The following is a 21,751-nucleotide window of genomic DNA, read 5'->3' on the forward strand; positions in this document are numbered from 1 at the left end:
TATTTTTATTTTTATATTTTAATTATATTATATTATATACATTATATATATATTATATATATAATATTATATATTATATATTATTTTATATATATATAATATTATATTTAAATTTTTATATTTTTATGGAAATAAATACAATTGTTTTCAGCCTTTATATACCCATGGGTATGTTATATTAAAAGGCTTTTCCTATTATGTTATGTATTCATATGGATCCTGCTTGCCCTGTGGCAGGGAATTCCAGGTGCTGTGGTAAGATAGTAGTTGTATTTAGAATAACTTGTTAACTTCGAGGCCCATTAAAGTACCTCTAGCTATGTAAGCCTTGTTAATAATTAAAGAGATTTATTTTTAAGGACATACCTCACACATCTAATTCAAACTTGATCATGCCCACTTTGCCATGTCAAGATCTTGGCTTAGGAAGATTTATGAACTAGTGTTCAAATTACAAGGAAATTGCTCATGTGAAGCAGAAATCTCCTCCTGTAAGAGTCTAGTTTCAACTATACTTTGAAAATGGGCAGGGATGAGTTACATTGTTATTGAAGCTTTTTGCCTTGTTTAAAATTAATTTTCTGTGAACTAGATTGAGCGTGCTGCTTAGTAGGACTGAGATTTTGGAGGTTGGATGAATGTGTTAGACTTAAGTGGCAGAAAATAAAACGGTGACTGAGGAATGTATGGAAATGCAAAATTCACTCGAAGAATTTTAATTGTCCTTCCATGTTGACTATGTTATAGTGCCCCTTCATCTAGATGCATAAATAAAAACTAAGTAGCTCAGGCTTTACAGCCTATTTTTCTAGCTTTGGGATTTTTGTATGCCATTGCATAATGTACTGAAAATTGCCAAACTTGATTAAGTAAATCCAGTAGAGATACACGAAGGATCTAGAAAGGAAGCATATCTCTCCTTTCTCTCATCAGAGAGTAGTTAGGTGAGTGCAATGCAGTAAAGCTCAAGTGTGCTATAAGATAATAATAGCTGCTTTGGGCACCTATCCAGCAAAATGCAAGTTCTTGCTCTATTTTATAGTACAGTAACTTGGTTTTTGCACATTTAACTTGAAATGCATCTTGTACTTCCTTATGAAGTGAAGGGATAAGTAATTTAAAGCGGTTGGGGACTTGAAGTCAGTGAATGAACTCAGCCAAACCTCAGTGCTTGCTGTAGAAATGTGCACCTCAGAAGAGCAGCGTATACAACTCACAAGTTTGTGATGGTCATGTAGCACAAATATTCTGTATAATTGTGAACAAAAAATAACATAGCTGTTTTGTAAATTATAACTACTGTAAAATCTGTAGAGGTTTAATCAGTACAGATTTGATATTGAAAAAAATGTCAATGCAGAATCATAGAATGGCTTGGGTTGGAAGGGAACCGCGAGGATCATCAAATTCCAGCACCCTATTACAGGAAGAGTTGCCAACTGCTAGATCAAGTGCTTGGTCAGGGCCCCATCCAACATGACCTTAAATACCTCGGGGATGGGACATCCACAACTTCTCTGGGCAACTTATTCCAGCACCTCACTGTTCTCTCAGTAACAAACTTCCCTGTGACATCTCATCAAATCTCTCTTTAGTTTAAAACCATTCCCCTTGTCGTATGAGTATCTACCCTTGTAAAAAGTTGATTTCCCTCATGTTTGTAAACTCCTTTTAAATATTGGAAGGCTGAAGTGAGGTCTCCCCCTAGCCTTCTTCTTTAACAAGCTGAATAATGCCATTTCCTTCAACCTATCTCCACAGGAGAGATGCTCCAACCCTTGGATCATCTTTGTGGCCCTCCTCTGACTGTCTCCAAAAGCTCCACATCTTTCCTGTGTTGGGGGCCTCAGGATTGAACACAAGTCCATGCTCTCATCCAGCAATTCCTTAAAACATCATGAAGTTTGATCGCTTGAAGTTCAGAGTCCTGACTCCAATCTTTGCCAGTCCCACATTCCTTGAAATCACAAACTCAAGCAGGGCATGGTTGCTGCAGCCCCAGCTGCCTCGATCTTAATATTTTTAATGATCTGCTCCACATTGTTGAGCACTAGATCCAGCAGCACCTCTAGTCGATCTCTCCGACATTTGAACCAGAAAATTATCAATGGACTCGCTTGCATCAGAAACAGCGTTGCAAGCAGGAGCAGAGAGGTGATTGTTCCCCTATATTCAGCACTAGTGAGGCCGCACCTCGAGTACTGTGTCCAGTTTTGGGCCCCTCACTGCAAGAAAGATATTGAGGCCCTGGAACGTGTTCAAAGGAGGGCAACAAAGCTGGTGAGGGGTCTGGAACACAGGCCATATGAGGAGAGGCTGAAGGAGCTGGGAATGTTCAGCCTGGAGAAGAGGAGGCTCAGGGGAGACCTCATTGCTCTCTATAACTTCCTGAAGGGAGGTTGTAGTGAGCTGGGGGTCGGCCTCTTCTCTCGTGTCATTAGTGATAGGACCAGAGGGAATGGCTTCAAGCTACGGCAGGGGAGATTCAGGCTGGACATGAGGAAGTATTACTTTTCAGAAAGGGAGGTCAGGCACTGGAATGGACTGCCAAGGGAGGTGGTGGAGTCACCGAGCCTGGGGGTGTTCAAGGAAAGACTGGATGTTGTGTTGAGGGACATGGTTTAGTGGGAGCTACTGGGAATAGGTGAACGGTTGGACTGGATGATCTCTTAGGTCTTTTCCAACCTTGGTGATTCTATGATTCTATGACTCCAGGAGTCTCCTGGTCGATCACCTGTAGCTTGCCCTGTTGTTTTGCCAGCAGATATCCTGGTGGTTGAAATCCCCCATCATGATGACAGCCCAAAAATATTTCAGCATATTTTTATATTAAGCCATACATATGATATTTGTCCTTATTATTTTTCCATTGCTCCAGTCTTCATCATGACTTAGACTTAGCTGTTTCACTGTCACATAGCCTACTTATATGTATAGTTAATATACGGTCTTGAAATATACCAGAGTTGTGTTCCCTATCCCCTTTTCATTCCTATGTCACTTCTTACATTAGTTTTGTTTATTTTTGTGGCTATGTATTTATGGCTGTACATTAAAATAAATAAATCTGTTCAGGTTCTAAATTCAAGAGATAAAAAATGAAAAAAATGCTGAAATTCATGTTCTTACCCTGTATGCTCTACTAAAGTTTTCGTAAGTGAGAAGGGCCATGTACTGCTTTTTCTGTTGAACTTTGAATTCAGGATGGGTTATGCTCAGTGAGTCAATTATCCAGTATATTTTTGTGCTTGCTGAATATATAACCACATGAATCAACTTAGTAAACACGATGTTACTAAACCTTTTTATCACAGAATTACAGAATGGAAGGGACCTAAAGGAGCATTGAGTTCCAACCCCCTTGCCACATGCAGGACCACCAATCTCCCCATTTAATACTACACCAGGCTGCCCAGGGCCCCATCCAGTCTGGCCTTGAACACCTCCAGGGACGGGGCATCCACAACCTCTCTGGGCAGCCTGTTCCAGCACCTTACCATTCTCTCTGTAAAGAACTTCCCCCCGACATCCAGCCGAAATCTTCCATCCTTTAACTTAAAGCCATTTCCCCTTGTCCTGCTGTTATCTACTCTTTCAAAGAATTATTTTTAGTATCATTGATTCTTCCTTGGTTTCCTTTATGTGATGACTGTGGTTTACTTGTTTGTAGATTTTAATGGGTATATTTTCAGAACACTTTTCTGCAATGCAAGAGTGTTGTCTTGTGTTTACAGCCACTGCAAATATTGATAAATATTAAAGGTAAACTGATTTTCAGTGTCCCATCAATGTTGGCTAGATATGTAGAGTTGGGTATTTTTGTAATGTCTTCACATAATCTAGAGCTCTGAGTCATATTTTGGCTCAGACAGATAATTTATTCTGCAAACTGAAGCAAACCATCTAAAAATATATATATTTTAGATTTTGAGATGGGGCTTGATCAGCGTAGGGAAGAGACTTGGGGAAGATGATGCCTGTGTCAACAAAGACAAGGATAAGTGGTCTTTAGACGTCTCTCTCTTTTGCACATAGCTACTGGTTACTTATAGGTTATGCATTAAATCATAGATCTCACTAGAAAGCCAGAGTTTCCAAGGGAAACTTACATGAAAAGTGATTTTTTTTCTCCCATGAAATGTAACTGCATTCTTTAACCAGCTCTACAAATTGATGCAGTGATGACTGCAGCTCGCCTGACATGTGGGTACAGCCCAAACCGCAAAGGCCGGATGATCCACAGCTCCTTAGTCAATGCCCCTAGGTTATAAAATAGGAGGATTCTGACTTTAATATCTTGGCTGTGAAATCACTGCTTGTTCGTACCCCGCTTCTTTCAGTAATGTTCACAGAAGTAGATTAAAAATTTACTTTTTAGTGTCACAGAAGAACTTTTGGCTAAAAGTAGAGCTTGAAACTAGTTCCACAGGATAGATTTCTGCTCTATCATCCATAGCACCTGTCTTTTTGCAGTATTCACCTGTGCTTAATAAATGCTTCTTTTACCACATCGTGAAATAAGGCAGGACTTCTGGATCTTTCTCTGCACAGCAGTGGTTTGCTCCTCCAGCAGATCCAGTCTGTGTGCTAGATTAATCCAGGAGAAGATAGAGAAATCACTTAATAATGCAGATGCGTGCAGTATTTGTTGCATGTAATTAGTGGGAGTGAACAGAGACTTTGTATTCAACTCTGATTTTTACTTTTTTAGGCTTTAAAAATAATTGCAATTGGAGTGTATTAGAACGGCATAGCAGCAGGCTTTGGGGTGTGTAGATAAATCTTGAAGACCTGTGACATTTCAGCTGAGAAACAGCATAGTGGCAGGATACTAGCACTTTTGGAGTGGAAAACTCTAGAAGGTTGCTAGATTTTATAGGCACACTGAGACAGCAAGTATTATTTCCCGCTTTACACCCTGTGAGCACAGACTTTTCTGCCCTGTTTCTTTACAGCTCCTACTTACTTAACTCTGTTCTTTTCTCCTCACTTACTGTTACAACCTCCTGCATTTGAGAGCTTGACTGCCCAGCAAATTCTGGCAAATCTGGATTTTTTTTATCATACTGCCTAATTCTGTTCCCACTTCTTTGTCACTTAGTTACTTATCCAATGAGACCCAGTTTTTCTTGTCAAAGTTGCACACGTGGTCTGTCCCTCCTTCCTTTCTCCATCTCCCACTTGAGATCTCATCTTCTCATCCCTTACAGGATTTGACTCGTTTTGATTCATTTGGCATCTTTTTGCCCCGTTTTGCCCTTTTTATCTCTTGGCAAAGGGTCAGACTTTGCTGGCTTTCATGTTCCTATTTTTCAAGGTATTCCTTTTCCAAGCTTTCAGATTGCTTGTTTTACTCTCGTGTTGTTCCTGAACTTGGCAGGTAGGAGCCACAGTCAGCACAAGAAACATGATGCCCTATATCTTAATTTAGATCTGCGGAGTCAGATCTGTCACGGCTTGTCGGAACTTTGCTCTGTCGCTCTAGACAAAGTTCACTCATCCAGCATGGGCAAATTGAGACCTTTTCCTAAGGAATCGTTATCTTCCGTTATATTTGGGAAATTCTCTCACAGATGGCACAAACACTATTTTTAAGAAAGCAGTGTTCTGCTGAAAGAGCATTAGAGCCTTGGTGATGTTTATACTGTGTGTGCTAACACTTGGTGCAGGGCTTCTAGGCATTTGTTATCCTGTGCTCTGTTATGTCCTCCTTTCCTAGAGAAGTACCAAATAAAACAACGAGAAGGTGGCAGAGGACAAACTGGCGGGCTTTTATTTGGAGTGCTTAGCGATGAGATAACTTTTATGTACCTTTAAAATTAACACATTCCCTCCTCCACTAGGAATTCTTGTGATAACTGCAAAGGCTTATCTAACTTTCTGAATGGTGTGCTATATAAATCTTTTCCAACATTTTTGCTCTTTACTTTTTTTTTTTCCTGTTCTCCAAGGGTTGTTTTTTCACGTAGTAAATGTCTGACTCCATACTTGTGAAGACATATTGTTACTCTGCTGTGACTCTTAGCACATGTGATAAATCTTTTTATAGACAAAAGCATGCCCCTTCAAGATAATTAATTTCACATGACCTGGGATACCTGAAGTCAAAGACCTTTTGGAATGGATTTTTTTTTTTTTGGCAGGAGAATTCTGAAGCTAAATACATTCAAGAGGGCAGATCAAAAAGATTGATTGGACAATTTTGTGTGTCTAGGGAAATAAGACCCAAGAGAGTCTGTTCTCTTTCTGGTTGAGCCTTTGTGGTACAAGCAAGGAAATAGTTCCTTGCTTGTAAAATAATATACAATCTACTTGTTCCTGATTTTAGCAATGCTCAGTTTAACTCTAAGACGTAGCCTCACTCAAAAAGATAGTTAAGTCTTATTTAAAAAAGGAAAAGAAAACCCAAACAAACTCCAAAAAGGCCTATGAGATCACAAACAAACTCCAAAAATCGGCCTATGAAACTGCATGAGTGGAAAAGAACTGTTGTTTTTATGAACTGACATAAAGCCTTGAAAAAATTATTTGGTGTGCTTTTGTTTCTTATATGGGTTGTTTTTTGACCTCTTCTCAGAGGGAGGCCCTAAGAAATGCAGGAAATTATTTTTCTCTTCTAGTAGGCTATGAGATGTGATAAGGATGGTGAGGCAATAATAAGTTCATGATCTTTCCTGAATTTAGATACTGCATGAGAATTGCTGACTTTCTGCCTTTCTCTTAACTGCTGTTGGCCTCTGCTCTAATGAGTGTACAGTCAGCATCATCCATGCTGGACTTCAAAGCTTGCGATAGTCATATGGACTCTAACTGCTGATTTTAGTTACTGCTCTGGACTTTGAATTAGATTTTGACTGTAATTCACAATCTCAGTTGGTAACTATCCCAGTTATAGTGTTTGTTTATCCTCAGGCATGACAGCTGACTCTGGTATAGGTACTGAAGCAAAGTCATTCCTTCATCTGGTCAGCAGGACCTTTTTTTATTTTTAGAGGAATCAAATTACTATGCTGAAGTTTATATACAAATTCATTTTAGTTCTGTTATGTTATATATCAGTGTGAGTTAATGTAAACGCATTAATAGTAACTCTGGGACATGGAGAAAATATTCGGAGTTACTGATGAATTGTTTGTTTTTATGGCTTCCTATGTCTGATATTTGCTTTTATGTTTTTCCTCTCTTTTAATGTGTACTCAACCAGGTATCTCAGGTGTTCTGTAAAATGAGCTATCTTTAGCTTTTCGACTCCTTAAGCTCCTGTCTATCACCTAGTGGAATTAAGCTTTCTGCTGTATCTCAGTGATTGGTCTTAATTTTTTCTTGTTAGTCTGGAACTTGTTAGTCTGGAGTTATTTAGTTGCGTTTAATTATTTTAGTGATATTTAATTCTGTCTTTTGCTCCTGTGATTGTAAAATTCTTATTTTATATTCAAAATTTGTTTTGTATACTGATTGCACTTGAGCATATTCAGCAAAGATGTACCAAAGGGAGTAGAGCGTACTCAAAGTACATCTGCCAAGTTGCAGTACATCTAACAGTTATGTCTGTTCTTCTGTAACTCCTCCATGCTAATGGAAGGAAAATGGAAAAAGGGAAAACTTTTTAATAATAATAATAATAATAATAAAAGTTATGTAATCAGTGATAAGGGTCTTAAATTAGAAATTGGCAGGATTTAACAGTTTTATTTGTTGACTTGGTTGTTTACTTTTTTCATTGACCTTTTTGCTTTCTGAATTTTCCCACATTGAATTCCCATGTATTGGTCTCATGAGGAAGCAGCACTGGACATTTTTAACCTATATTAGTCATAGTAAAGTGTAGTTCTTACTGTGTTGTTTGTAACTGAGTTTAAAATAAGTGGCTACCATGAATTTCCTGGGAATGGGTTTGAATGTGACAAATGGTTCACGCTGTTCATTAAGCACCATTCAATATTTCTCCTTTCTCAACATAAAAAGGGGATTTGCAACTCTACTACTGTTTACTAAATACTTATCTGTTCCAAAACAAACAGAATCACCAATGCAAACCAAAACAAAAAAACAAATCTAACATCAGATAGGCTCATATAAATGAAGCTGTGTGTGGCTTTTGTTCAACAAACTGAATGCTGATAGCTGAATTTGTACCATCAGTAGCAATGGATGATTCTTTAGGAAAAACGAAAATAAAAATCTGATCTAGATTTCATTTATAGCTTTCTTTGTTTTTGGGGAACACTTTCTGGCAAAGGGAAGGAATGATATTTGCACAGTCATGGCAGGCCTGAATGACCTTTGGAAATCCCTCACACAGCATGTAATCCCAGATGTATGCCAGCAGGTGAGTCCCTGTCTTAAAGATGAATCTAGGTGGAGAGGCTGGAAGGTGGCCAGCAGGCATGTGAGGGCTGCTGCTGTCAGCCTGAGGTCACTGTTAGGTTGCTCCTGCCTACTTGGGGGTGGTTCTCTTGCTACAATGTGCGAAGCTTATGCCTGTGCTGACTGGTCCTTATGGCCTATGCCTTTCTCCAGTTCAGAGATGGCTAAGAAGAGGCAGCTACTGCCTGAGTCAGAGAATTGTAGAATCATTTAGTTTGGAAAAGGCCCTTAAGATCATCAAGTCCAACTATCACCCTCAACGCTACCAAGCACACCACTAAACCGTGTCAATAAGCTCCATGTCCACATGTTTCTTTAGTATCTCCAAGGATAGGCTTCCCTGGGTGGCTCATTTCAATCCCTAACCACTGTCTGTGAAGAAATTCTTCCTGATGCCTAGTTTAAACTTCCTCTGGCACAACTTGAGGCTATTTCTGCATGTCATATCACTTGTCACCTGAGAAAAGAGGCTGACATCCTCCTCACTGCAAACTTCTTTCAGGTAGCCTCACTCCTCCAGATTTATGAATCAGCATTAAATCCACTTTTTGCTGTAGATAGCCAGCAGACATTCTTTCTGCACCCTCCCTGCCTCATTTTATGGAAAGGGCTGGCACCAGAAGTGCTGTCAAAATGCAGTGTAAGGAGATGGGCTGTTTCTGATTATTGTTTGTGAATCCCTTGATAGATAAAACATATGTTGCCAAGCCAAGGTTACAGCAGACCTTTTCTGAGATTGCCTGCAGTCCTTAGCTCCTTTTTTTTTCTTTCCTTCCTATTGCTCTGCCTGCCTTTTTCTTCCCTCTCCCTCTTTTTCTTATGCTAGTCCCTACTGAAGTGAATCAGCTCCTTTCCTGCTGCCAGTTTAAAGCATTTGGGAACTGACTTGGCCTTCTTAGTCTGTTAATTATGTTTTTTTGTCTATCTTATGTAGCCCTTGTCTCTATTGTAGAAAGTGTGCCTGCAGCTCTGCTGGCAAAGCGCTCACAGGCTGTGAAAAGTTTCTGCCAGTGTTTTCTGTGACAGCAAGAAAAAAACAACAAAAACAACTAGAGCATAAGTTACGTGGAGCAAAACTACCTTCTGTTAACTGATACAAGTGTTCAGTGAGGGGGATATGAATGTTTTACACCCTGTACTGGCACAGTTCTTCTGGTAGGATCTGTGTTCCTGCCTGTCCTTTATACTATCTTGGTAAGCTGGGCCCTATTTTGTCTTTCAGAAAGGACTCTTTATCTACCTTGTGTTTGTATAAGGCTTAGCTGGCCTTTAAGTACTTACCAAAGCAACGATGATTAGCAATTTGCCCTTGCTTGAGGGCTTATGGTTTATCACTGTCAGTCTTATAATGCACATACTTGCATTCCTTCATATATTATGTTTGGTGTTGGAGTGCTGCTACTCATGGAATGCTGAACTGTGTTCTGCTTGTGTCATCTTGAAGTAGAAAGTGAATAAAATACTGTCAGTTCTGAAAAGGTAAAATTTAGATTGGCTTAGCATACTGTGGACTCTGCAGGATGCTTTTTTGTCTTTCTCAAATGTGTATTTATGTGTGTGTGTGTCTGTGAATATCTGCACATAGACTTTTTCCAGGAGGCCAGATCTCTTTCTGTAGATTAGATGTGTGGGTGTGGGAAGAGCTGAGGCCTTACGTGCAGTATGGGAGGTGACTTCTGCCTGCCCCTTCTGCCTGAGCTCTGTTGGCTGCAGCACACCAGCACAGAGCTGTCCTGTGGCTGCATTTTCCACCACAGCGTGACTGAGGCAGTGCTGCTTGCACAGGGCACTGCAGCTCTCCTTGTGCTGTGGTGGCTTCATGTTGGTGGGCAGCTCACTAGCAGTTGGTCAGATAACTTGTTGCCAACGGGAGGAAATCCATAGGCATATGCAGTGGAACCTGTCTGAATTCCTCTGTGATTGTGTGTGCTGTGCTTTTACACTGCCTGCTCGTGATAGGCTGCGCACAACCGCTTTATGACTTATGCGCATCTGCTATCACGACAGTGTTTGAGTGGTATTACATCCAGCCAGACCTCTGCTAGCTCCTGCTATCTACCCTCCTGTACAAGTGAACAATTTCTCCATCCCCCTACCAACAGTATCTTCTGTATGGTGATGCAAACCAGATCTAAATCAGATTTATTTCTCTGTATTACCCCTGTGAATCACCTCCTCCCATTACATGCCACAAACTGTACAAGAGATTTCCTGTCCTGCAGCTCCAGCATGCTTTAAAGGTTTAGTCTAGATGCTGTGAGTAGCAAAACATCTGAAGCATCTGAGAAGCGCATGCACTGGGGTGAAAGCTTTGTGCCCTAGAATGTGTATGGTTGAGCTTAGCAGTATGTGATGACAAAACATTATCATATGCTGGGATTTAGTGAATGCTTCTTTTGGGTGTTAGTCTACCAGCTGTGTATCTTTCCACATCCTTTACCTAAGTACGTGTGAATGTGTAATATGCACACTTTCAAGCAAGACTTGTGAAAGTAATTAGAAAATAAATTTGTCAGAAAAAAACGTTTTGGATCTGATTTAGCATTAGAAACAGGCCGATGTCTGTGTATTTTAACTAAGTTGCCTTACTTATATGGTTGTCCTTTCTGTAGTTAGTTCAGTTGGCTGAAACTGAATGAGTGAGATGTGTTTCTGAAAACTGAAATGTGGCTCCCCAGCTACTTAACTCTGATTTTGTATGCATAGTTTTAGTAGTATCAGACCTGGTAAAACTCGACATTTAAGGAAACCCCTAATGAGATCTTGAGGATAACAGATATTTTGTCAGAAAATGGGATTGAGTAGCTTTTTTGTTATTTTTTAAGTTACTAGTGGACATTGAGGCAGGAGGAGGAGCGTGAAGGTACAGAAGACCTGTATCAGCTAATTCATGTCGGATGGACCTTTGACAGCCTTCTTTCTGAAGGGCAATGTTACAAAACAAAGCAATAGGAAAAAGGCAATATTAGAGTTTTAGGGTTTTTTTAAAGAAAATATTCTTCTTTTCAAATCAGCTTTTCAAGGGGACAGCTTAACTGATCTGGCAGCCAGCAAATGAGTATTAAAAAGAAAATGCTCTTACTTGACAGCACAGTCAGCAGCTGTCCTAATCCCCCCTCACTCTGAGAGTATTTGTCCCAATGGATTCTTTCTGAAAAGCCCCAGTTACTTCTTCCACTAGATTAGACCATAGCATTCTTTCACAAATAATTCCTCAAATGTGCCAGGTTTTGTCTTTTGCCATTCTTGCATCTGCCCATTGTTGGCCAGGACATGTTCATTCTCAGTATTAAGCTGCTGATGGAAAAATACAGGGCAGAAAAGAAGGATATCTTCCTGATCACTGTCATAATTCCTTGATTTTTATCTACTACATTCAGTAATGAAGAAGTGCATAAAAAGGAGAAAGTGTCCTTTTCAGGAGTGTACTGCTTAAACGCTATTTTTATTGCCATGTTTGTTTGTTTGTTTGTTCCACAGAGTGGGACACCCCCAGTCAAGGACATGTTCACAGATCTGAAAGATGGAAGGAAGCTTTTGGACCTTTTGGAAGGTCTGACAGGGAAACCTCTGGTAAGAGAAATGTACATGAGTGTGTATTCATGTTGAAAATAAACAAGCTGTCGTGGTTTTTTTTTTTTTTTAATTGTTTGTTTAAATAAGTGTTTAGTATAGTATAGTATAGAGTATAGTCTTATTTGCTGTCTACATTTCCAGTGAATTTCCACAGAATTCTACTGATATATTACATAGAGTCAAGTTGAAATCATTTATGTAACTACTGCATTTGAGGGTTAACAGGATGTTTAGCAAAGCAGGTAAAGTCACTGGTGTTGTTCACACAGTATATATTCTTAATAGAGGTCTTTAAGGGTTTCTTTCTGGATGATTCAGAAGAGTGAACTACTTCTAATATGCTCGTGAAGGATCCCTTAAAGATGAAAAAAAGAAAGGTAACATTTAGTAGGCAAAACAAAAACATGCATCTCCATTGGAAAAATCTTTTGTAATCCGAAGGGTTTGAAAAGGCTGAAAAATTAAACAAGTTTTGTTTAGATTTGAGGATATGCTCGTGGGGCTGAGACTCAGCCTGCTAACACTGATGCGTTTTCGGTCAGATAGATGAGGTGAAATCTGTGCCATCACAGATGGGACTAACCTCTTGATAGAACTTTTTATAGAAATCTCAAGTTGATTTATTGCTCTTAACAGGAAATCTTTAGGCATTTAAAATTTTACCTTTCCAGGTTGCTTTATTTTTCTGAACACGTGCATTTCACTAGTAAGTACTTATAATGATTCGGGGTCTGATTTGAAGTCTGTTGAAGACAACAAGAATTTCTTGGTGTCTAATTCAGTTGATTACTGTGTTCCAAGTTCAGCTTCACACTCTTGCAGTTTGATGATGTTCTACTGCAGGAATTGAATTGTGGTGATTAAAAACAAATGGAGTGGCAGACTCCAGACTGTCAGAACTGTCAGAAGTTGTGGTATTTTTTTTCCTCCTAATTTTTAAGGGAAGAAAAGGTCGGAAAGTGTAACTTCTTCCCAGTACTCGAAGATTTAGCAGAGTTTTGCTGCCAGAAAAATGAATTGCTTCTTGTTAACTCTTGGGAGCAAAAAAATTCCAACTACTCTGGCAAACATTCAAAACCCTCAAATTTTCCTTCGGAACTCCCATTTTGCTGTTGTACTGCCAGTACATAATTTTGCAGATGCTGGAAATAAAAATTCCAGCCTAAGATGAAGTGAAACATGCTTAAAATCAAAGGCCTGTCCTGTACCTTAAATGGAGGAATTTTGTTCTGACCAGTTTTCATCTTGATGTTTATTTTGGAAGTATTGTGGTTGAACTTTCTATTTAAAAAAAAAAAAAAAAATCATGAGAAAAGAAGGACAAGGTTTTCTGTTGCTCACTCACTTATTTTGCTTTGATCAGCTAAATTTATTCTGATACAAACATTGTCAATCTTTTTCAGCCTAAAGAACGAGGTTCCACAAGAGTACATGCCCTAAATAATGTCAACCGAGTACTTCAAGTCTTGCATCAAAACAACGTAAGCATGCTTTTCCACATCTCTTTTTGATATACTTTAAAATTTATTCTTGGTTGTTAATGTGTTTGTAATGCGTAGAATAAAGATTGTAGCACTTAAAGTGAGAATTCAGCAGGTAAATTGTTCTCAGTTTTCTTCATTCAGTGTTATTTCAGTGTCTGGCAACATTGTGAAATCCTAAAATGCAAATCTAATCCTAATATAACTAAGTTCTGTTAGAATTACTAAGATGTGTTCAGCTTTGAAAACAAAGCTGACTTGAAGCCCTGTTATGCATAGACCATGAGCACATCAGGACAAATAGCTAATTTCCAGTGAAGGTGCATGACTTGTACAACAGTCTCTGAGGTTATGACAAGTGCTGTGTCTCTGTTTTCATGTTCTGCTCTCAAAATGCATGAAGATCTTTCCAGTGGCAGCTGTCAAATCTTTCCTGAGCGTTCCTGACTTAGCTCTGCTAATTGATCAGGAAAAACAAACAGAAAACTCCAGCCACTCATCTTTAAGAAAAATGGGAATAATAACTGTTTCTTTTGTTTTAATTTTTGTTCTTACTGTCTAGAAACTAGTAATGCTGTAGCAAAGTAATTTTATTTTTCCCCAGACAACAAATCCTGATAAGCATAGTTGTCTATAATTAGAATTTCTATTTGTGAATATCAAGGCACTGATACAGTTTAATAACAGCATTCTGGCAAAGAAGTACATCTAATGAAAAAGACATGGGCATAGTTATGTAAACTGCTGATTGAAGAATAACATGAATGTGCTATATAATACTGCAATTTCCCTTCCACATTTGTAAACCAGTGTCATATTTCTAGGAAGCAGCTAAAGTTTAATGGTGGGTTGTTTGTTTTCCTTCTTTGAGGTACTGTAAATATTGATTATTTTTTTCCTAAGGATAAGTAATAAGCCTTTCCAGCTTGAAATTAATTTAATTTATGAATATAATAAATGAAATGATATTGAGTTACAGTAATTAATTAGTTCTTCTATAGGCTAGTGTTTCTGGAAGTAAACAGATGGTGTTAGTTAGCTGAAAGTTACTGAGGTCAGGTATGATTTATACCTACTGTTTACCTTCATTAGAAAGTGTTTGTGTTTAAGATGAAGGGAAAGCCAAGAAACAGTTGCTTTCTGTGACCTGAGAGTTTGTGGCCTGCACAGTATTCATAACTTTGAAAACAACTTACGAAATTTTAAAAATCCACATTGCAAGGAACAGGCAAGACTACAAGATGTAGGTGTTCAAATGACGATGGGACTTCATACATCTGATGAGCTGAGTGACTTTATGTAATGAACTTAAACTTTTTTTTGACTTATGGACCAGTTTTTTATTTCAAAGCAAACAAAAGAAAAAAACCCAAATCATTATATAAAGCCAATATCCATCTATGTTCAGTAGTATTAGAAATCTACTGGCAGCATTCTTTTATTGGTTGACTTTGCTCAAGTCTTAGCTGTGCATTAACCATTCAGTGAGTTGCTGGCTCTGTGCCGAAAAACATTGGTTTAATAAAAAAGTCATAAAAAAGTGGGCATATGGATTCTTTTATGTATGGTGTAGATTGCAGGGGGAATACAGTACTTGCAGTACTAATTAGTAATTATTACTAATTAGTAATTATTAGTAAATATTAGTAACTAGTAATTATGCCTGTGATTTAAAAAAAAAAATATTTTTTTTGTTACCCATTCTCAGGAATGTTTCTCTTCTGTTGAGGTGAAAAAGGCTTTTCTCATATAAGTGTTTTGTTTTTGTGTCCTTCTCCTTTGGTCTTTCTGCTCCTTGTGTTCTACAGTGCTCTAGACTGAATTGTTTAATGGTGGGCACTGACAGCACTTCCAGTGTGTTTTTGCCTGTTCAATTTACAGTTGCCTCAAGAAAGTGTATCCTCAGTATTTATGAAGAGGTGTGCATTAAAATTCCATTCCAACTGCTATAAAAACTGGGAGAGGTCAATCCACAAATCCAAGAACTTTGAAGCAGAATTTGTGGTTGGTTCCATGCTAATCTCGACAGCAAAGTTTGGGTTTGATTTCACTAATTGGGACACCTATGTGGAACTGAAAATTGCGTAGATGGTATCTGAAAGCAATGAGGTTACAAATACATTTTGCAGAAGTCAAGCTATTCAGCCTAAAGAATGAGGCAGTTTGTTTGAAGATTGTTTGAGAAGAGGAAAAATATTCACAGAAAACCATTATGTTCATGCATACTAGGAATGTCTTATAACATAAAATGAAACTTTGCATTGTTTTTGCCTATTCTATCATTCTAGGCTAAATCCACTGACAGCCAGAGGGTGGGCTCAGTCACTGTCCTCTGATTGTTCATGTTGTTGAACAGCTAACCAGCTCCTTGGTGTGGGTTTTGTCGATATGAACAGCGCTGTTCCCAGATACAGCTCTTAGGGGTAGTGTAAACTCGGAACTGGATAGTACAACTTTGTTCTGGAGCCAGGATGAGAACGGGATAGAAAAGCTTCACCACAGAGTTGCAATACAGTGTTATTTGTCCGTGGAACTGGAATATGGCTCAGATTATTTGTGAGAATGAAGCCCCGCTCTCTGCACTGTATGGGAACGTGTTTTAGCATCTGCTGTATGGAGGTGTTTGTTTCCTCTGCCAAAGAGAGCTGTTACTAGCTGTTTCCATGGGCCATGGTGGTGATTAATGCTCTGTGCTGTTAGGTTCCTCCAAAAGATGGAGGTTGATGCTTCTTTTCATTGACTGAACGGAGAGGAGTAGCCTCTATTCAGACTGTGCTGTAACAGTGAGTGTCTGGTAGGGTGCTCTAAGCTCATCTTGTCCTGAGTGCTGAATACTTAATGATGGAGTGGGTAGCCTCCTGTATTCTCTTGTATACTGAAGTAGTCTCCTTTCTCCACGCTTTTTTTTATGATGTTCTCAGTTGAAATGTCCGAAGTGTATAGAAAACTTGAACATCTTATTTTTTTTGAGTTTTTCATCTCCTTGTGTAAACTTGTCCTATTTGGATGCTCATTCATACAAAACTTTAACCTTTGACAATGTTGTTTGATAGAGTTGATCTGATCTTTCCAGGTGGAGTTGGTGAATATTGGGGGAACTGACATCGTTGATGGAAATCACAAGCTGACACTGGGGCTGCTGTGGAGCATTATCTTGCATTGGCAGGTGAGGAAGATGTAATGAGATCTCTTCCTTCCCAGGAATCATGTACATCTAATCTGGGATTCTCACAAACCTTTCTGGAGTTTTTGCAGTGTAAAAAAAAAAAAAAAAACAACAAACGTTTCTATTCTGGGCTGGTAAATAAAGACAGGCCAGTGTTTGGTTTCTGACCTCTGTCTGAATTGGCTGCCTCCTGTGGTGTGTATTATATGTGCTCCGTTGTACTCACTCAGTTCCTAGGGCTGTAAAATGCTAAAACATTGTTTGTATTTCTTCCTGAAGATTTAAGCACTTACGTTTGCAGATGTTTTTCTGCTATCTTGGTAGGTTTGTTGGGCTTGCATCTTTTATGCAGCTCTGGAGGTTTGTTTCTCAGTGTCGTAGATTGAATTACTCCCAGTTTATCCACATACCTGAGAGGATCACTGGATTCACTTGGAGGGAGTTCAGCGGATGCTTGTGCATAGCACATCAAACAGCACACTTCCTGTGTTGGCTGAACAGTTATCCTGTTCTGGCCAAAAGCCTCTGCAAAGTTGTATATTTGGGGTTGGTTTACTAATGGCACCCCAGTGCAAAGCAGTAGGAAACATTATACCCCCTCGAGTGTGCTGGTGGCACTGAGGAGCAGGGAAGGGCTGTAACTTGTCGTTTATTACATGGTGCTTTATTGGTACTTGTAATCAGTTGAGAATAAAGATGGCCTGAAGGCTCCTATTCCTGCCTTTCATATAAAGAGTTAAAGCTTGACTCAAAGCTTTTCACAGAAAAGAAGCTTTCCTGGTTTGTAAATTAGCTTGGTTCAAAAGATTTGAAGCAGGAGAAGCGGAGAATGTGTCTGTAAGATGCTGCTGTCTTGCAGGTGAAGGATGTCATGAAGAATATCATGTCAGATTTGCAACAGACCAACAGTGAGAAAATCCTGTTGAGCTGGGTTCGGCAGTCCTCAAGACCTTACAGTCAAGTCAATGTTTTGAACTTCACAACGAGCTGGGCAGATGGACTTGCTTTTAATGCTGTCATCCACAGACACAAGTAAGTGACACAGTTCTTCTTTTACCTACTGAAGTAAGCTGTGGTTTTTTTTTTTTTTTTTTTTTTTGTGTGTGTGTGTATGTCTTTGTGCTTGAGCGTTTGTAGGCTTCTAGCCTGTTTTCAGTAGTTCATTTTTGTTGTAGTAACAATGCATAGATATTGCTGGACCCTTGCCAAAAACAAAGCCAAGGCAGCAGTGCAACTCTCAGAATTCTTGCATGCACACTCACTAACAGGATTTACATCCTATGGAGGTATGTACTATACAGAGAGTGTGCTGAATGGATATCTGTATTGATAGATCTGTATCAGTTACGTTGCTTCTCCTTGCACTTTCTTCATTTTATCTTCCCTCACATGCAATGGGAAAAACTCCTCCTTCAGTTTGCCATATCACTTCAGTAGGAAAGTAGAGAAACTTCAAAATGAAGGAATGAGAAAGATGGGCTTTGTGGCTCTTTTTAGGTTTTTATTATACATTACTTGAAAGACTATTCAGCACTTTCAGGAGGGCAACTTTTTGCATTTTTTGTTGAGTAGCAGAATGAAAGGAGAATAGAGTAGTTTTTCTTTGTATTTTATAATGAATGGTGTTAAAACAGCTTGTGTTCTTTCTGATTTTGGGAGCCTATAGAAATCTTCATTTTACAGACTCCTACAATGCTCGCATACCTTTGTGTCTGATCTGTCTGCTTCTGGGCGACTTAATGAAGGCAGTTTTCTTTTGCATGGGTTGACTGTTCTTTACCATAAGTAACTACTTCAGTGTGATAATGGCATGATGATATTACCTCTTAGCCACCAGGTAACTGTCATAGCAAATAGTTCATACGTGCTGCATATAAATATTCAGGGTATATAATATTCAGGGTATATTCACTTGGTAAAGTGTTCACAAAGCCTGCTTTGAGCCTGCTGTTCTCTGATCTTCAGCCTGTGCTGACTGAGCTATCACAGGCTTGCTGCTTTCAGCCTGGGTGTGGTCTGATGTTACCTGTGTGTCTTCAGGAGCTTGCTGGTGTTCAGCCTGCATGCATATATGGGGAGCAGATACCCATTCTGAAGTCTTCTGAAAGTTTGGAAGTGCTTTTTTTGGAAAAGGCAGAGAAATACTAATGGAAGTCTCTGGAGCTTACACTGTCAGAAGTGTTAACAACGTGTGATCTTTACAGGTGGTTTTCTTGTCAGTGTAATTGTCTGTAGAGGCATAGCTCTGCCAGTGAACATAAAGCTTTGTGTTAGAGCACCAGCTTTAGACACAGGTGAAACTCGTGTTCCTAAGAATGAATACTGAGAAGGACAGAGGTAGTAAAATCAGCTTTAGGCTGTTAGTGGACCTTATGCACTGTGACTCTCTGTTTGGGCTTTCTCAGTTCTGAAATATGTGAGCTCTGCTCTTTCCAAAGCACTGCTATGTAGCAAAAGCCCCTGATGAAACCTTTGCATGACTGTGCTTTCCTCTGGCTTTGGAAAACTTCTCATAGTTAGCTGTCTCTCCGCTGTTCTCTCTGAGCCTTTTAGTCCCTCTTCTGGGAACCTGGCAAGCTCAGAATTCTTAACACCTGCAATCTTTCAGTGGAACACCATTTTCCTCACACTTCTCAGAACTCTTGAGCTGGCTTTAAATCTAGGCAGCCTTTGAAAGAGAGAACCTGTAAAAGACCCTTGCAGGGAACAAAGGGATTGAGGGGTGTTGCAGAATTGGTAGGACAACAAAGCTGTTTAGCTTACCTGGATCAATATTGCCTCCATGCCTAAGGAATACTTTCAGTATCATGTTTTTTATTTAGTTTTGTCCTCAGACACATATTATAGGGGAGTTTTTGTGGTTCCTATTAAGAGCTTTAGTAGCTCACTTTTCTCTTTATTGTCTATGAACAATCGCTTATAGTTTTACCTCTTGGTTGTAATATTTAATAACTTTATAACACTTGCAGTACTTAAGTTATATGAGGTAATAGGACATAAAACATTTTATTGTGTTAGTCTCTTTCATTTCCTAATAATAGCCAAGTTCTTTTTTGAATTTAATTCTGCTCTTTGGTACAGTTTTTTTTGCTCCTAGGTCAGTACCTAGGTTGCATTCTATTAGAATTAGTGTTACTGTGTCAGTAGGAGGGTTAGTGTGTATCCAATCCATTTATTGCAAAACATTTTTCAATGTAAAAGTCTCTTACAAAACTTCGTGAATCTGTGCAGCTGTCTTTTGCTTCTTGCATTGAAGTACAGTATTCCATACACATGTATTGGGATCTTTACATATTTGCCCCCCTGCCCCAGCTTTTATTCTGGCTTTTTGCTCCTCAGACCCTGTTGGTTTACTGCCTTCCTATTTCACTAAGTGTGATGATTCAGCACATGTTAAAAGAATACTCTCAGGTCAATTTATAACTGAAATAAGAATTAAAAGAACTGAAGTCAAGCCCAGCTTTTCCTCCCCAGTTTTCTGTGGAATGCAGAATCAATAGCCGTATTTTGATGAGACGCCACTATACAGAGGAATGTAAAGTATTTTAATGGTTCGTAGCTTTATGGCTGTGTTGCTGCAGCACTAGGCTGATTATGCCCTGTGGGTATAGATAGCAATGGGAGGGGGCCCTCTTTGCTGATTCTTTTTCTTATTCCATACTCTGCTCTTTACCACTTAGATCTGCTGGTATGCTTTTGGGTATGCAACTGGGCTGGAGATTTGCTTTGGTTAATGCTAATGGAAGGTGAAGGGTGCTGGGCTGCTGGTGCTGTAAATCTGTCTGCTCACAATGTGACTCATAAATGCTTCAGATTATTTTTTTTAAAGCATGGACGAAAGTGGCATGGTGTGGTAGGTTAGCAGGTGTGGAGACTCCTGCTCCTGGCTGTGATGACCTCGGCTGGTCACTGAGCTACATCACAAGTTTGGAGTGAGGCTCTCTAGAAATAGAGTGATCACATAGCATGGCCTGATGCAAAAATCCTATAGTGGGAATAACACTGTAAAAAGAAAGAATTGAAGAAAACTGGTTACAGAAGAAATTTGAAACACAGATTTACTAATTTTCTCGTTAGTAGCACTTCACCTATAGTTGCGTTTAATTAGTATATATAGGAATGAAATGTGGATGGTGGTGAGGACATGTGGTCATTTATCTGTTTGTGATTGCCAGTGTGTCACCAAGGATATTTTTGTACATCTGTGTTTGTGAATGTACACTGAAATTTGTATTTTGTATGTATGTTCAAGTTTATATTACTTCTGTAGCTTCCTTGACATCCATAACTTAAAGACACACGCCATTCAGAATTTTAAATTTAAATTAAATTCACTGTTCTATTTTCTGTTTTGTCTTTTACTTTCAGACCTGAGTTCTTCAGCTGGGATAAAGTTACAATGATGTCTCCAGTTGAGAGACTGGAACATGCTTTCAGCATAGCCAAAAACCACCTGGGAATTGAGAAACTGTTGGATCCTGAAGGTGCAAGATAGTTATTCTACTTGAGATTTGCAGCTTTTTGAGCTCTTCTTCAAGAAAATGCTTATATAGACATTTATTGCTACAAATTTCAGCAATTTTGTGCAGTGGTATTTTGTTTCGGTCCCTTAAATTTGAAGTTAAAAGTATGTAAATTGTAGGGTAAGAGTATGCTTGTGTATATGTGTTTCAGCTTCTTTGAATGTCAAGGTTCAGAATGGCTTACCCTTCAGAGACAGCATACAGGAACATAAACAAAAACATGTACCAACTTTTATTTTAGGGAGGGGTTCTATTGCAAACATACTTTTCTGATGAACTAGAGCACTTTGTAGAATGGAATAGCTTAAGAGTTTCTGATCTTTTATTCTTTGTTATAAGCACTGTATGTAATAGTATCTGTCAATGCTGTGAATACTTACTGTGAATGCTCATCAGGAAACTTGTATGGCCCTTTCTTAAAACCCTGAGCTGTCACTCTGAAGTGAATCTCTGAAGATCCATTCTATATGACAAATTTTCAAACTTTATAGATTGAAACACCATCACCTTTTTATTTACTTTTTATTTTTAAAAGTAAGCTGAATTGGTAGAACTCATAACCCCATGTATATGTGAACCAGAGTCTGTGAAACTCTTTTCTAGATGAAGAGTAAACAAATGAACTGACCTGTGCTGAA

The 21,751-nt window shown here is 38.9% G+C and overlaps 1 protein-coding gene across 1 annotated transcript in view; it reads left to right on the top strand.

The window, feature by feature from the left end:
* Positions 1-21,751, top strand: part of UTRN (utrophin) — a gene marked incomplete at both ends in the record, with an annotated part of 311,326 nt that overhangs the window by 24,819 nt on the left and 264,756 nt on the right. The window contains 5 exons of the mRNA XM_079550328.1: positions 11,848-11,940; positions 13,347-13,424; positions 16,498-16,590; positions 17,450-17,622; positions 20,959-21,074. Coding sequence (XP_079406454.1) covers positions 11,848-11,940; positions 13,347-13,424; positions 16,498-16,590; positions 17,450-17,622; positions 20,959-21,074 — 553 coding nt within the window. The remainder of the gene's footprint in view (positions 1-11,847; positions 11,941-13,346; positions 13,425-16,497; positions 16,591-17,449; positions 17,623-20,958; positions 21,075-21,751) is intronic.

This window comes from Tetrao urogallus (assembly GCF_951394365.1).
Source record: "Tetrao urogallus genome assembly, chromosome: 2".
Lineage (NCBI taxonomy): Eukaryota > Metazoa > Chordata > Aves > Galliformes > Phasianidae > Tetrao > Tetrao urogallus.